The sequence below is a fragment of the Eubalaena glacialis genome, chromosome 7 (genome assembly GCF_028564815.1).
Source record: "Eubalaena glacialis isolate mEubGla1 chromosome 7, mEubGla1.1.hap2.+ XY, whole genome shotgun sequence".
Lineage (NCBI taxonomy): Eukaryota > Metazoa > Chordata > Mammalia > Artiodactyla > Balaenidae > Eubalaena > Eubalaena glacialis.
Genome location: NC_083722.1, coordinates 59,666,690 through 59,681,793, shown reverse-complemented (window position 1 = coordinate 59,681,793; position 15,104 = coordinate 59,666,690). Strand labels below are relative to the sequence as shown.

General features: G+C 36.1%; 1 protein-coding gene across 1 annotated transcript in view; it reads right to left on the bottom strand.

Annotated features, from left to right (window-relative positions):
• Nucleotides 1–1,078: 1,078 nt before the first annotated feature.
• Nucleotides 1,079–15,104, bottom strand: part of STT3B (STT3 oligosaccharyltransferase complex catalytic subunit B) — a 97,421-nt gene continuing 83,395 nt past the window's right edge. The window contains exons 10-16 of the mRNA XM_061196453.1: nucleotides 12,516–12,727; nucleotides 11,116–11,303; nucleotides 10,210–10,381; nucleotides 9,157–9,330; nucleotides 6,634–6,747; nucleotides 4,383–4,595; nucleotides 1,079–1,348 (exon numbers count right to left, since the gene is read on the bottom strand). Of these exons, the coding sequence (XP_061052436.1) occupies nucleotides 1,268–1,348; nucleotides 4,383–4,595; nucleotides 6,634–6,747; nucleotides 9,157–9,330; nucleotides 10,210–10,381; nucleotides 11,116–11,303; nucleotides 12,516–12,727 (1,154 nt within the window). The 3' untranslated portion in view covers nucleotides 1,079–1,267. The remainder of the gene's footprint in view (nucleotides 1,349–4,382; nucleotides 4,596–6,633; nucleotides 6,748–9,156; nucleotides 9,331–10,209; nucleotides 10,382–11,115; nucleotides 11,304–12,515; nucleotides 12,728–15,104) is intronic.

The following is a 15,104-nucleotide window of genomic DNA, read 5'->3' as shown; positions in this document are numbered from 1 at the left end:
ACTTTTCCACCAAAAGCAGTGGTGTAAATTATGCTTGTTTATATAAAAAAAAGATATCCTGTGGCAGGAAAAACCCTTTCTCTTTCACTTTTACTAAACAGGAGAAAATTTTCAAGTCTATATAAAGTTGCCTATGAGACGGCAAGTGAACATGTTCAATCTCCATTTATATTTTAGTGCATTTTTTTGGACAATTGTCACATTTTTAATAAAAGTAAGAAAATGCATATAGCATTAAAGAGTGTTTCATCAAATGCTTAAGGGATTAACAAAATATGGAGCAGAGGACAAAATCACTGTGATGGATGAAACTGTTATAAAAATGAGAGAAATCCAGGCGAACTTTACAAATCCTTTGTCATTTTGAAGAATCACACAAAATGAACTCTGGCTGCCTGTCTACTTTAAGGGTTTCTTCCTTAATCTTCTGCATGTAAACAAAGTGCTAACCTCAGGACTAAGATACCAAACCCCATCCTGGTAATAAGCAACGTTCGGTGCGGTTGCCATGATTTCCAAAGGATATAAATTTAGCCCTTGAATGAACAATGTATGAGATCTGCTCTGTAAGTACCTGGTGAAAACAACTGCTAACAGCAGCAATAATGTTTCAACATAAAAAAAAACTATTTGAATCGATTAGTTAGAGGTCCATCTTTGAAACAGCAGCTTCTTCTCAGAGCAAACAGTAAGCAATAGAAAACGTACATTTGATGAAACATTCTTTGCACTGGAGAAACATGAAAATAAATATAGTTCAAGGAAGTATCATTATTTTTCTAATACCTCTTTCTCAGACCGTACTAGTTTACTGGTTCAAGAAGCTTGCATCACATTTTGTCATTCATATTTTACATATTGCTATCTGGGTAATTCAAATAAAATGCAGGTCTTGTAAAAGAATAAAAACATTGACAAGTATGCATGTGCCAGGGACCAAATTAGAGGGTTCTTTGGTGCGATTAGTCCAAATTCTCAGATTTGAAGGATAACATGTACCAGTAAAAAAAAAAAGTCTGCTGTTAGACATTTACAGCAGTGCTCTGTCTTGCTTCACATTACAAATCAAAAACAGCTGTTCTCAGTAAGCCAATTTTATTTTTTAAATCAGGCAGTGCCAGAAAGTTCTGTACATTAACCTGGACCAGTGATGGTTCCAGTGATGGTTCTGTATACCCTCCGTCGCTGTGAAACATGACATGAGCTGAAGGCAAAGACCGGTTCTCACAAGGACATCTGCTTCAAGTTAGGAACCAGAACAGTATATTTAAACAGTCTTCTTAGATATTTTCTTGCCTTTCTTAAAAACTAGTTTATTTTTAATGTAGCCACGCTTCCTTTTCGCAGTCTAAAAAGAAAACAGAACACATGGTGTTAGTGCAGGTTTCCTACGGATTAAAACTACAGATACACACATGGTTTACTGCAGAGTGATGAAGACTGTCTTAATAATCCCTCAGATCTTCCTAGGGCTGGACTCTGAAACAGCACCACGAACTGCTCTATGCCAAGGATGCCGAGATCCAAGATGAACTGGACTAGGTCCTCACCTTTAAGATGAAGGACAACCACAGCAGTCCTCAAACGCCTGTCATACATTCCTCACCATCAAGTGAATGGATTCCCACCTCCCCTCTCAACCACTGAACGCTTAGGTGTAATAATTACTCACATTTCCAGGCATGATAGAATATATAACTAGACTAAGGATTCAGAAAATGTTAATGGTGCTCCTAGTTTAGTTTCCAAGAATTAGCTGTGTCAGAAATACAAATTAACTTAGTAACTTTTGGAGCCCCTATTTTCTTATCTGTAAAAAATGAGGATGATTATACCTATCTACAAAAATAAAGAGAAATAAAGTTACTTGGCACATTCTCCAATTTAGGTAGGAAAATAAGCACTTAAATATTAAAACAAAACCCAAACACCAAGAAAAAAACCCGTAACATTTCTTGAGCATCACAGATCTTTAAAAAACTAAGACATTTTTCATTTTTCTTAACACTTCAGGATTCCACTTAAAATACTGTCAACTGATGTCTGTGGTATAAGAAATAAATTACTACAAATGTGGTCGTAGAAATTACTGCAAAAATGTTTGCTATTTTAGAGTCCCACAAAGATAAATCAATATAGGACATGGGTCTGACAATCTGACATATTCATAGATCCTGAAAAAAAGCAAATTTCTTGGAAATTAGTTCTTTAAGGCATCAGTCAAAGCACTGGGTTAGCAGCAGGTGAGGACTCAAGAGATTGACCCCTCAATTCAATTCTCACATTTAAATACAACTTTTGGAGGAGGTTTCAGAAACTCTGGCAAATGCTATGTCGTGTACATATATATTATGATGTTCAGTTTAAAACAATTTATAATTTTTTTCTAACAGCGACAAAAATACAAGGCAGAATGCAATCCTTCTTAAGGTCACAAAAATTAGCTACTGCTAACTTGCCCACAATATATGTTACCTTATTATTAACTTATTTTATTAGGGCAAAAAGTAAAGAATTTCAGAGGGCACAATTTGTAAAAATTCAAACCAGGCCAAGGAGTTGGTTTCTTTATCATCACCACCTACATTATTTCTAACTTGAAACCTTTTCTATGAGATCCTGTAAAATGCCCCAGGTCTCTGCACGTATGTATCTAGGTCCTCAGGGTGTTTCTCTCTAGGAGCAGGTGAGCCATGCAGCCCTGGACTACAATTCCCAGTGCCTCAGCCATGTCAGCTTGGCAGTGGCAGGAAGTGGCTGCTGTACTCACTCACACCCCCTTCAACCCCCGAAATAAAAACCAGGTTGGAGAGAGGAAAGCAAAACAAATAAAAAGTATTCCTGCTAGTACAAAACTGAGTATAAAGCCATGGAAACCAGAAATACTAGATCCATGTTGTTGGCTAATAGAATATGTTTTTGGCATACAAGACAGATGGATTTTTATTTATCCATTCACTTATTTGGGGGAAATGATGAGAAGACAAAGAGGTCAGATTAAGAGACTTCACTATCAACAGTTATACAGCAAGTTCAATGCCTTGTTTTTCAAAACTGGGCTGAGATGTCTTAGGAGTGACTGCCTTCAGACTGGCAGCATTTGTTCTGACTTCTGCACCGATGTGACTCGCCAGTTTCTTCTACCACGTGCCTATGAGACACCAGATCACTTGATATGACTGACACAGTGAGTGCCAACTCTTTGTGACTTATTTAAATACGTTAGTCTAGATATGGTAACCTATTCCTGGCACAGAAAGTATTCAGTTAAAGTTTCTATTTACATACCATACAGTTAATATTCAGCACTTTATAGTACAAATTGAAATAATCTGTATCCTGAATATATTTGAAGTATATTTTAAGTAATACAAAGGGATAAGACAATTCCTTCAATGATTTAAAATAACTGATCTGAGCAATGTAAACCTAAGTATCTTTCAAGACTTAAGACTGAGATCAGTCTAATAACAATTAGTATTATATGGGTAGTACCTTAAAATACAATCTTAATATTTCTTCTGACTGCTCATTATTTTCCATCTCCCACAGAGGGCAAACCATATAAATACTCATTTTTCAGTAGCTTTTATAGCAAAGATTAGATCTATTTGGCTTAACTGAGCCATAATGACCTCCAACAGAAGACTTCATATCTTATTAAATATTTATTACAAAAGGACTACAATAGTCTCATCATCATAATTCTACCTACAAGCTTTGTCATGACAATTACATTTAAAAATAATTATCTTAAGATAAATGATTTTTTTAAATTCAAGACTCAAACCAACTCAAGTTTATTTTTTATTCAATGAATAATACAGTAACATCGTACTGAGAACGGAACATGAAAATGCTACATAAATTTGCTTTGACCAAAAGATGATGAACGAATCACAACTGTTATTACTTGTTTGGCATTTTTACTTTCACAAAGGTTCAGAAGCCACAGACACATCTCACTTTACAAACAAGTCTTAATAATGGGAGTGGCACAAGCTAAAGCCAGAACGCCTCTGGAAAATCTCAGCTTGGTTCACTGATAACCACTCTTCCCTATTGAGAACTATCCAGAACAGTTGCTGCTTGGGGTACCTGAAGTGCTCAGTTTGCAAGGATTGCCCTCAGCAGGCTGGCTTTATATCTCCTTTGTATATAAGCCTTCGTCTTTATTCATCTGGCAAATGAAAATTTATTCGCAATTTTCAGTAATTATTTATCAGTCAAACCAACCAATCTTTGAGTTACCCTTTTTTTTCTCTTCTTTTTAAATTTTATTTATTTTTTATACAGCAGGTTCTTATTAGTTATCCCTTTTATACATACTAGTGTATATATGGAGTTACCCTTTCATAAACATGACTTCATGTGGCACCCACCTTCTTTGACAAATACTTCTGTTTTGGGAAAATGTTGGTTACTCGAGGTTTGTGGTCTAGTGTCACCCTGTTATCGGGTGCTTTCACTTTATATATCCTTACAAGCCAGTGCTCTGATGTAAAGGCCTCCTCCAAATGCTTGAATTTAATGTCCTTGTTTCCAATCTCAGCATTACGTGTTCGATCAAAACCTGGGGGTGTACGGAAATCCAGCTGCAAAAGTGACATTAGTATTGGATGTTAACCATATTGGAAAGCTTGCAATATTAGAAGGTAGTAAATGTTAGCAGCAGAGTAAAACTTTCTCCTTTTAAACTAGGAAAACACAATCAGAGCAATATATTGTAACAGTTCTTGTATGTTGCTAACCAGATAGGAAGAAATCTGCAAGAGAGAAACTAAATACATCAGAATTAGAGTTTCACTGAACCCTTAAAGTGGATGAACAGCCCGCAGGCATAAAAAAACCAAAATAGCAAAATGAAATCCATTAAAGCCCTTCTTATAGGTATTCAGAAAAAACACACAGAAGGCCTTGCTTTTCTGCCCCAGGGCCTTGCACTATACCATCTACTCTTTCAACCTCAAAGTTCTTCATTCAGTGATTTTGCATGGCTGGTCCCTTTCTATCCTTTGGTCTCAGCCCAAATACCATCCCTTCAGGAAAATATTTTCTTGAGATTGATGGTTGAGAAGTCTCCTCCATTGATTCCTTATTCTTTTACTCTATAGTGTTTGTTGCTAAAGGTTTTATTTATTTTTAAAATTACTTATATCCTCCAACAGGATGTAAGCTGCATGATGACTTTACCTTATTCAGTGTGGCTCTATCTCACCAGTATTACTTGTTAAATCAATGCACAAGTAAAGCAGTGATGCTAACAATCCTGAAATTGGGAACTACAAAGGAAGTCAGACAAGCCAAACCATGGGAAGATTAACCAAGAATGAAAGGAGGAAAAAATGGGGGGACGCAAGAAGATTTTAAGAAATTCTCAGACTAAGTTTATGTTGCCACACAGAACTTAAATGAATTCAACTTAAAAATAAAACCCAAAACCAAATCTCCTCCAGTGCGAGAATAACTTGTTATTGCACATCTATACAAGAGCAAAGTTATATACTTCACGTCTTAAACATATTATTCTTGAGTAGGGAAAGGCATCAAAATGAATGCATGCTAGACGCACAGCTTAGAGCTCTTGATAAACGTGACAGAAAAAAAAAGTCCTTCAATGCTCTCATTAGTGAACAGAGAAACTAATCTTTCAACCATTTTCTGAGGTAGCTAATTATTATGGCGTAAGTTGCTTCTTCTTAGCATGAGTTTAGAGACCAGGCAGTGGCCTTCAAAGAAAACACAAACAAAAACCTAAATCTGGTAGTAAAATTTTTGTCTGTTTTTTCAGAGCCACCTGTAGAGTAATTCCAAGCGAATAATGCTGAAACATTATCTTGACCCCTGGTATTTGTATAAAATTAAACAAGCAATTTTTCCTCTGCCACTGATGTAACCTTAGTATGAAGGTGTAACTTGGTGTGACAGTCATGCAATCTGAGAGCTATGAAGAACCACAGAAGCCATCAGTCCAACCCCATTATATACAGACAAGGAAAAAAACAAGTCCAGAGAGAATGTGACTTGTCCAAGGGTTACGTGACCTGACAGAGCCAGATCTGGAACCCAGGTGTTGTGACAGTCCGTTATCTGTTCTTTTTGCCACGATGCCTCTTTGCCTATTCACTCATTTTTGTCGACTCTTAATCTTTTGTACCATATCATTCCAATTTTCTGGGAAAACTCTGACCCAGAGAGTCCTAGCTCTCTGTGGTAATGGAGAACAGGGAAACAGTGAATATGTGAAGTGACTAAATAATTCATCTCTTTAATTTCAGGCTTTCCCCCACCAGGCAGTGAAGTTAAACTACTTAAGATCACACTGTTTCCCAGCTGGAAGACCTCTCCCCGGTCTTCCAAAAGCATGAAGTCAAAAAGTGAGATGGCAAGCAAAGAATGGATTTGAGCCTATGTTAATTAACAATTTTGGAAAGAAATCTTCGATCTAAAAAATCTTTCCTCATTTTTTACATACAAGTTTCAGAAATTAAATTTAATAGAGAAAAGAATCTTTAGATGAGCACATTTTTCTTTACAGCACAACCAAAACATCATTATCCTGTTTTTTAGAGTCAAACAAGGCTACTTAATATTCCTTTGAATAAAGATTATAGAAAAATTGATGTAACTAACCTGCATTTCTCCAAATCTGTAGTATGACATTTTATACATAAGGCAATTCAACAAAGTAGGGGATCCTGCTTTGTCTACACGGAATTCTCCTTGTGGGGTGAAATAGTCACTTTCCTACAGGAAAGAATGCAGAAGTTTGTGTCAGTTTAATATAACCAATTCAAAGCTACAGGTTCCCCTTTTCATTTCCCCATAAGAACTAACTTTTGAGGTATCTTCATAAAGCCATATTTAGTTACATCTCAAAAAAACATAGTATCAGAAGATGAATTTATAAATTTAATGTCATCTCTTAAAAAACCCACAAAACTATCATGGGTGTTTTTTAAAGCTCAGTATAGAAATCATTTATAGAAAATAAACAAGAGCATCCAAGAAAACATAGAGAAAAAGAACAATAGTCTGTTAGAGTGAGGGAGGGCAATTATTAATTAATTCTACCAGATTTTAAACCATGTTATAATAAAACCTCAATAATTTAAGAAAAAAAAAAAGGTACCAATACCATGATTTAGTATCAGGTAGGCCAACTAAATTTGTTCTTTATTTTTCCATATGAACTTTTAAAATCAGTTCTTTAGTTGAGAGGGGAATGTTTAGAAAACTTCTGTAGGAATTTTTCTTGGGAGCTCATCAAATTTATGAATTAACCTCTAAGAGGGCTAATCTGACACTATCGATAGAAATTCCTCATCTAGGAATTTATCCTACAGAGATACTTATATGTGGGCAAAATGATGAGTGTAGAAAGTTATTTATCGCACCACTGTTTATGAGATTAAAAAACTGGAATCAACCTAAATGTCCATTAACAGGGCAGGTTAAATAAATCATGGTGCACACACACAATGGAAGACACTATGCAGATATAAAAAAAAAAGGAACGAAGGATCCCCATAAGATCTCCACAATATATTGTGAAGTAAAAAAAGCAAGAACAAGGTGTATATTTTGCTACTAGTTATCTGCTTCAATAAGAATCATAAGAAAATAGTAAGAGACTACCATGGACTTTTTTCTTTTCCTTTTCTTGGGGTGGGGGTGTAAACTTTTACTGTATATCTCTTTATATTTTATTTTTTGAACCATGTGAATGTGTAAATTACCTATTCACAAAGCATAGGAATTTAGGATTTTCCTCTATATAAATGGTTCAAAGCATATATCTGGATCTACCACGTCACAGTTTTAACACTGCTAAAGCAAATGCACAAATGAAAATTACATACTAGGAGGATTAAATTAAGACCAATTTAACACAAGGTAATACTGTTTATTAATTGTAGTTAAGGGGAAATGTCACAGCATTTACATTTAAACAGGAAATCTGGGGCTTTACTCGACTTCATCCCTGTCACATAAAACACATTCATACATTTTCCCAAAAGGTTCTTTTATTCTGGATCAGCAGTGAATCTTACTCTCATCTTTTGTGCCTTCACCACGTAAACCACAACACTGGGTGCCCAACCTCTCTGAGCTCACAGCTGAGTGGGAGAGATACAACAGAATCTACCTACAAACCAGGCTGGATGTGATCTGATGATGCACCAGAGAAGGGCTTCTGGAGAGGGGACAAATCTGTGGTAGGGAATGTACTCCAAGGAGAAAAGAGTATAAACACGTGTGTCAGATGAGCCAAGGAAAGAAACCACGAGGCAAGTTTCATGGGCTAGAGTAGATCGACAGAGTGGAAAAAGGTGACAGAAGGACAAGAGGCCAGCAAAGGAAAGTGAAGTATTAAGGGGTTGCATTCTGAGCTAAAGCGTTTGGACTTCATACCACTGCTTCCTTATTTCAATCATCATTATGATTATTTCAAACCAGCCACTAGGCTGAGGCTTCATCTATGTTACTATAAATTCTCATAACAGCACTACAAATGAATTATTCCTGGCATCTGTTAGTGATCAACTGAAACAGCCGTAATCACCATGATAACACTAGAACCTAGAACAAGACCTAGTGCTCGAAGCATATAATGCTGACTGGCTGAAAAACAACTTGCCCATAGCACCAAGTTGACAGTGGCAGGGTTTAGTTCCAACTCATGCCTGTCTGGTTTCAAGGCCCCTTTCCTTAAACTAATGAAGGCTTTAAAAAAAAAAAAAAAGCTGGAAAGTTACATGATCAATGTCATGTTAGATTGGGAGAGGGAACAAGAATAAGGCAAAGATAGCAATTTCAAGGCTACTGTCCTATTTCAGGTTTATGAGCATAGGGGTCAATGCCAGAGTGGAAGCAATGAAAATGGAAGGAAAGGGCAGAAGTGACAGGCTGTAAGGAGTAAAAGCAAGAATTTTGACACGGGATTGCTTTGTAGGGGAGAACGGAAGTACCAGGTATGAGTTTCCAAAGTTTTAAACCTGGGAAAATGCTTATGGTATCTTTAATAAACAGTAAAGTCAGACTGAAGAACTAATTTGGGGGATAGGATAATGAAAACAAACACAATGCAATTAGCGAGGTAAGAGGGCTACTGGGAGCTGTCTTTCACACACCGAGAACGACCTAGTTTCTTACCCGAATGTCTTTTGGATGTTCCCCTTCAGCTATCCTAACCATCCAGAGAAATTTGTTGATATCATCACCAGAATAGCCAATAACCCCTCCAAAAATAACCAAAACATAATCTACATCCAGACTCCTCATGATTTTATAGGCTGCTGTTTCATTTGAAGACATGGCTTTTCCCACCTACAGAATAAAAAAGGAGAATGTGTGTACTTAGTCCCAAAATACACTAAAAATAAAAATGAACGCACATTTTTACTTTAAGATGGAATGCATCTCAAGAGTTTGATTTACATGGAATTCCTTTTATAGAAATGATTTGCTATGAATTCAACAGATTTACTGAGATTTATAAGCACCTCACTTGCTACAACCAATTATAGCAGAAATGTCAAAATCAGAAATACATGCTCTAATATTCTGCTAATAATTAGGTCTCATGAAATTAACATTTTAATATGAAAGCAGGCAAGCTTAAAAGAAATAGAACTTCTCATAACCTCAGGCCAAGGATGACCATCCATCTAGCTAGCACAAATATATTCTTTTCTTCAGTTAACTAAACATCTAATGATTAGCTACAACACTAATACAAAGAGAACTCATTTGGCTAACGCCCAGTTATCTATTTAAAATCTTTAAAGAACAGAGAGGTGATAACTTTAATTAACGTAAATTAGTTATTTAATAGCTAGAGCAAACATAATTTGCATGCCCATAAAACACAGTGCATTTGTTTTACATATTTGCAAATACTTTTCTTAACTTATGAAATGGAAAATACAAGACAAATATAATATTTTAAGTTTCAGATTTTGCCTAATTCTCCAGCAAACAGCCTAGAATTCTGAATGATACTTAAATTCTATTCTTAAAAACAAAATAAGTAAGCATACCTTGAACTCACTTTATTGAATAAATATGTAGAGAAGTATGTTCAAAATTCAGCAAGCAAAGAGTACTTTCACCCACATTTTTCCTACTTAATCACAAGTGAAGTCTGATTGCTAAGTAGTGAATAAAGGTTTGTAACTTTTGATCTTTTGTTGATCAAATTCTTACCAGTGCTATGTGGCTGTTATTCCAGGTGTTATTATCCACCAAAGTAGTTCTATTAGCCATCCCAGCTATTTGATAGCCATAATCCCACCAAGACATCACTCGGGCATGTTCATCTGTATTTTGCCTCAGCCAAAAGTAAGCTTCTCTAAAATCATCTAAGATATTCCTGGTGCTGAAAACAATCACAATATTCTTTTAAATGATCTCTTAGAAGTGTGAAGATGGTAACTTAAAACGTTGAGGTGCCAGGCCACTAAGTAATTTCACATTTTAAGGATGGTAGTTAAAAGCCTCCATGGTAGGGAGAAAAAAAAAAAAAAAAAAATCAGTGAAGAGCTAGACTAGTGCTTCTTAGACTTTAATATGCATACAAACCACCAGGCCATCTTGTAAAAAAGCAAATTCTGGTTTAGTAGTTCTGGGGTGGAGCCTGATACTGGGCAAGTCTAATGAGCACCCAAGTGAAGCAGAAGCTGGGGTGGGAATGTGGGGTTGCAGTACATAAACCAGCTGTTCTTAAACTGTAGCTGCATCAGAATCACCAGGGGGGCTTATTAAACCACGATCGCTGAGTCTCACCCCCAGGTTTCTCATTCTACACACTGAGGTGGGGTCAAGAATTCAGATTTCTAAAGGATTTCCTGGTAATGATGATGCTCTGTGTCCAAGCACGACCCTTTGAGAAAGACTAATGTGTATGTTATATATGCAAAGATATTTTGGAAAAGAGCAGGAAATACAATGATTATTACCTACTTCTACCAAAGGGGACGGGCAGGGGAAAGGTCACAGGAAAAGCACAGCAGATTCAAATGCAGAGCCTCACAAACATCTTTGAATTCTCTCTTTTGAGGCAGAAAAAAAGGGTAGGCATCAAATCCTTTTGCAGTCAAGCTGTCTTCTTACCCGTCATGATTGTAAGAGGCCAGGACCACACTTGGGCTGGAGTAGGCGTTGCTTGTGACCCAGGTACAGTGGACTGCAAACATCATCAACAGCATCAGCATCAACATGGTAACAATGCTTTTTATATTGGGACCTAATCCCTCTTCAGTTTTTTCTTGTTCAGTTACATGCTTCCTCACTTTACCTGCCTGAAAATGCAAAAAAACTGATGAGACAAATTCATCATTTGACTTGCTTTCATTAAGACACTCAAAAGGGAGAAGCTGGGAGAATGTTATCTATCATTTTAATTCTTTCAGAAGGAAAATGTATAACCATCAGGAATTCTCGTGTGGGTCATATAACATTTTCTAAAAATTATCAAGGTGGATTCTAAAGTCAAATGTGAATAAGAAGGCTTCCTGGAACTAAACCCAATCCAGGAGCAGGTTGCAGAGCAAAAAAACCTCCAGTAAGAAGCTGCTTTCAAACTCAACTGTCCTTATGTTTTATGTAAATACAAAGGGGATAACCAAATGGTCTCATGCTGGCCACCTTTTCTTATAAAAAATCTGAATTCCTCACCCTGAAAACAGCAATGTTCAGCTATAATCCAGAATTATCAGAATCAGTTTTCTAATTTCCAAACCCCAAACCAACAGACTTGTTAAAATCAAGATTACATTTTTGAAAACAAAACAAAAACCTCACCGAACAGAGAACAGAACAGAGTCAGAGGTTCTAAATTGCAAGGCTAGTTATTAAGAAACCACAAAACAAAACATAACAAACACAAAAGCAGGTATGTGCCTTATTAGCACTAATCTGTATGAATAATATTGGACCTATCATAGTAAAGAAAGAAAATTTCAAAATTAATACGTATACTGCGAAGCTTCATTGCTTATTGCTACTTAAAAATCTAGTTAATAAAGTTTACTATGTCATCCAAGACAAGTGCTCTGATTCTAAGTCTTTTCCACACTTGCACCAAATATAATCCTGCTCTGTTAGCTGAGAAGTTAAAAGTGAATTACATTATTATATGGGCCAGCCACCTAGTGCTAACGAACTGGAGACTTTTTTTTTAAGGCACTTATTCCCCTCGTGAATCACTATTCAGTCAACCAAATATTTTAAAAGTTTACAGTGAATATGGACCTCAAGGATAAGCACTTTGCACATGGTTTCAGAAGGATTTATAGCGCTAAATTTTATGTAATTTAGTAGAGCACCAGCTTTCTGAGTGAAAAGACCAACCAGGATTCAAAATTTGAGGCAAGCAGTAAAGACCAACTAGAAATGTCATAGTTTGCCTAAATTCTTATTTAATCACACTTCATAATATATATATAAGTTCTTACTGTGGTGGAAAAATAAAACACATAAAATTTTTAAAGGCCTTACTTTAGATTTCCCACCTTATCATACAAATTTCCTGGGTTTCTCTTGTCATCCTCATCACTGCTGTCCTCCACAGGTGGGTTTTCCCTTTTCATGTCATCCCCCAAATAATGCTCAAAAACATTTGAGAATGCAATTGCAGACAGCATACAGACGACTGGAGTCAAGGTCAACATCAGCCGCACCATCACGCCAGCAAAGTAGACAGCACTGATGGCATACAGAGCAACTGCAAAGACAAGTTCTCTTGTAACACTTCAGAAGAGAAAAGGGTTCCAGGAGACTCCACTGACTATTTAAAACTATTTAAAACAAAATCTAAAAACAGACAAACATCTCATAAAAGGGCTAATTGTATGTATGTATGTATGTATGTATGTATGTATGTATTTATTTATTTAAAAGAGGAACGTCTTAAAAAAAATAAATTTATTTATTTTGTTTTTGGCTGTGTTGGGTCTTTGTTGTTGCACGCAGGCTTTCTCTAGTTGTGGCGAACCGGGGCTACTCTTTGTTGCAGTGCACGGGCTTCTCACTGCGGTGGCTTCTCTTGCTGCGGAGCACAGGCTCTAGGTGCGTGGGCTTCAGTAGTTGTGGCTCACGGGCTCTAGAGTACAGGCTCAGTAGTTGTGGAGCATGGGCTTAGTTGCTCCGTGGCATGTGGGATCTTCCTGGACCATGGCTCAAACCCGTGTCCCCTGCATTGGCAGGCGGATTCTTAACCACTGCGCCATCAGGGAAGCCCTAATTGTTTTTAAATTGATAATGCTAACCAATTTAAAAGTCATATTTAGAAATTATAACTAGTGTTGACCAAATGAACACTGCATATCAACAGTTTAGAGACGCATATCATGATTCAAGTTTAATTATAGCTACTATGGGGAATGAGACAATTCATTATTTGTCAGCAGCATCACATATTAGAAAAATATGTAACTGACAGATGAAAACATGTTTGGTGAATTGTATTATTAGGCACAGTAAGTTTATAGAATCAAAGTCTATGAAAAGTCTGTGCCAGTATCTGGCATAAAGCCTGCTTTAAAGTAAGAATGGGATGAGAAGAATACAATTTATTACCAAAGGAGGAACTTATAAAGTTATTGCCAAGAAACTTAAAAAAAAAAAAAAAAAATTGGAAGCAATTTCCAGTAGTCAAAGCTTTCCAGGTAATGTGCTCCCCACAAGGAAAGGCTCTATCATTTCTGTCTAGAAGCTATATGACTTTACAAAGTTATTGAGTCATTTGAGTGCCTATCTCATTTGAAGCTAATTCACATTTTTTTTCTTTACTAAAAAATACATTTATTATACCATATTGTTTATCTCAATGGATTTTTATATATGCACACACCTATGTAATTACCACCCATATCGAAATACAGAACATTTGTATACCTCCTCAGGAGAATCCCTCATGCCTCTTCCCAGTCAATAACTGCTCCCCTCACCACCCCCCCCCAAAAAGGTAATCACTATTTGGACTTCTAAAGCAATAATTTAGTTTTCCTTATTCTTAAACTTCATAGTGATGAAATTATATAAAAATGTTCTCTTTTGTACTGGTTTCTTTTAATTACCCATGCTATTCTTTTATTAATTGTTGTGTTGTATTCTACTGTACAAATACATAAAAATCTCTTTATCCTACTGCTGATAACCTTTGGAATGTTTCTAATTCGGGGCTATTATGGATAAAGTTGCTATGTATACTCTTAAACATGTCCTTTATGGGACACATGCACTCCCTTCTCTTGGGTATATACCTAGGATTGGGACTGCTAAGTCATGAGTGGGCAATATGTCTAAGCTAAAATCTTTTTGAATGATGCAATATTAACATGGCCTTATCCAGAGTCCACTGACCTACAGAAACCAGAAAAGAAGGAGTGTCATCCTTTGGTTAGAACCTATGCAGATGCTATTTTATCTCTCCTGACTTCACTCTGGAACAGTAACTTCTGAGTGTCTCTCATGGTCCAGGACCCATACTTGCACAAACTATTTGCTTGTGTGACCCTGTGCATATTATAAAGCTTTTTCAGTTTCAGGTTTTATCAAATGCAAAACAGCCATGGCATACTTCTTGTGATGACTGAATTACATAAAAGTGTTTGGTATCTGTTTATTTTGTCCATTTATATTTTGAATGTCAGATCCTAAACACTGGCTTTAAAATAGTTTGTATATCTAAGTCTTGTAAGTTGGAAATTATACAAATCTATCAGTCAAGAGGGTGTTTACTTAAAGGTGATTCTTATTCCATTACAAAATGTACTTTTGCACTGAAATTTGGATCATGGATGCCCCTGCAAACTTCTTTCTACTTAATTGGATTTAACTGAGAAAATAAAGTCAAGTCTATTCTGTCAACAGTTATAATTTCCAATTTTCAGCCACAGACTATAATTGCACTAACCTCTCAGAAAACAATAAATTGAATGAAAAATTTATACACTAGTCCAAAATGAAAAGTTAATAATTAGAGTATATATAATGCAAATTCACTGAATTTTTCTTGGTTAAGCACTTATGCAAAGTAAGAGAGGAAAGTTTATTTTAAATATGCATAGAGTCAAGCAAGGAAAAACAAAACTTTAAAG